Source organism: Priapulus caudatus, unplaced genomic scaffold (genome assembly GCF_000485595.1).
Source record: "Priapulus caudatus unplaced genomic scaffold, Priapulus_caudatus-5.0.1 Scaffold304, whole genome shotgun sequence".
In the NCBI taxonomy this organism is placed as follows: domain Eukaryota; kingdom Metazoa; phylum Priapulida; class Priapulimorpha; order Priapulimorphida; family Priapulidae; genus Priapulus; species Priapulus caudatus.
In genome coordinates, this window is record NW_014577365.1 from 78248 (window position 1) to 79569 (window position 1322).

The 1322-nt window shown below is 43.0% G+C and overlaps 1 protein-coding gene across 1 annotated transcript in view; it reads right to left on the reverse strand.

Annotated features, from left to right (window-relative positions):
* Nucleotides 1-1322, reverse strand: part of LOC106808781 (reelin-like) — a 50271-nt gene that overhangs the window by 3757 nt on the left and 45192 nt on the right. The window contains exons 29-30 of the mRNA XM_014811632.1: nt 951-1141; nt 184-305 (exon numbers count right to left, since the gene is read on the reverse strand). Coding sequence (XP_014667118.1) covers nt 184-305; nt 951-1141 — 313 coding nt within the window. The remainder of the gene's footprint in view (nt 1-183; nt 306-950; nt 1142-1322) is intronic.

The window sequence follows — 1322 nt, forward strand, 5'->3', positions numbered from 1 at the left end:
TCTCTCCTACTTTCTCCCTCTCTATCTCTCTCTCTCTCTCTCGCTCTCTCTCTCTCTCTCTCTCTCTCTCTCTCTCTCTCTCTCTCTATCGCTCTCGGACTGTCTCTCACTCTCTCGCTAATCCCCCTACACCTCTTTCTTTCTTTCTCACTCTCTCTGTTTGCTCTAACAAGGCTCTCTTACCTCCTATGAAGACATTATCGATTGCCCAGTCGTCCTTATTTGGCCCGCTGTTTGAAGGTTGCCACCAGCGTATTCTAGCTCCCTGTACTTTTGCTTCTCGTGGGAGATTTACAGAAAAGAACCTGTAACAATTAATGTGAACTTATAGAGAACAGCTACAATTAAAATCCACGGACACCCATATAAGGCTCAGCACACACGCACACGCGCACACGCACGCACGTGCGCACACGCACGCACGCGCACGCACGCACGCACGCACGCACGCACGCACGCACGCACGCACGCACGCACACACACAACACACAACCCACACACACACACACATAGACACACACACCGGCACACACACATAAACACACGTATGATCAATTTCAATGATTACACTCAAATGAAATTAATTTTTCTGATGTAATCCTTAACATTGCACTAAAATTTAAAACAAAGTCTGAGATGTATCTTCGATTAAAATTACGTAACGCATAATTATAACAACGCATTATTAAAATAATTATTGTATAATTATTATATAATAACACATTGCTCGTGGCGTGTGTTGGTACATATGTCCTTGAATATATTTATTATTATCAATCTGTCAATATGTGAATACCCATGTTTTAACATGCATTTAGGTAGGTAACTGTATTTATAGGGGTGTTACACAGATATCCCACATTAATTATTTATTTATAATCATTAAATAAGTCGTGAATCTTGCATTCTATATAGATTTCACACTTCAATACAAACGACTAATGACTCACCTTGGGTCTGTGTCGTCGGCAAACAGTTCTACCAGATTTCTCCACGTGGAGCCACTATCTGGTGAGTATTGGACTATGATGTTCTCATCTCGCTTGTTCGGCTGGTTCAGGCAGCCGTACTTGTAGAAGAACTGCACGTACTGGGCATCAGTCAGGTCCATGTCCACGGTGACCAGCTGTCTGGAGCAGTCCTGAACACAGACAACATCACAGGCTGGCATCACCTTCTGCTATACAGGGATGATTCTGTATCTTGCTCTCTCCGCTCTGTGTGTCCCTCTCTCTGTATTTCTCTTTCTATCTCTCTCTCTCTCTCTCTTTCTTTCTCGCTCTCTGTATTTCTCTTTCTATCTCTCTCTCTCTCTCTCTTTT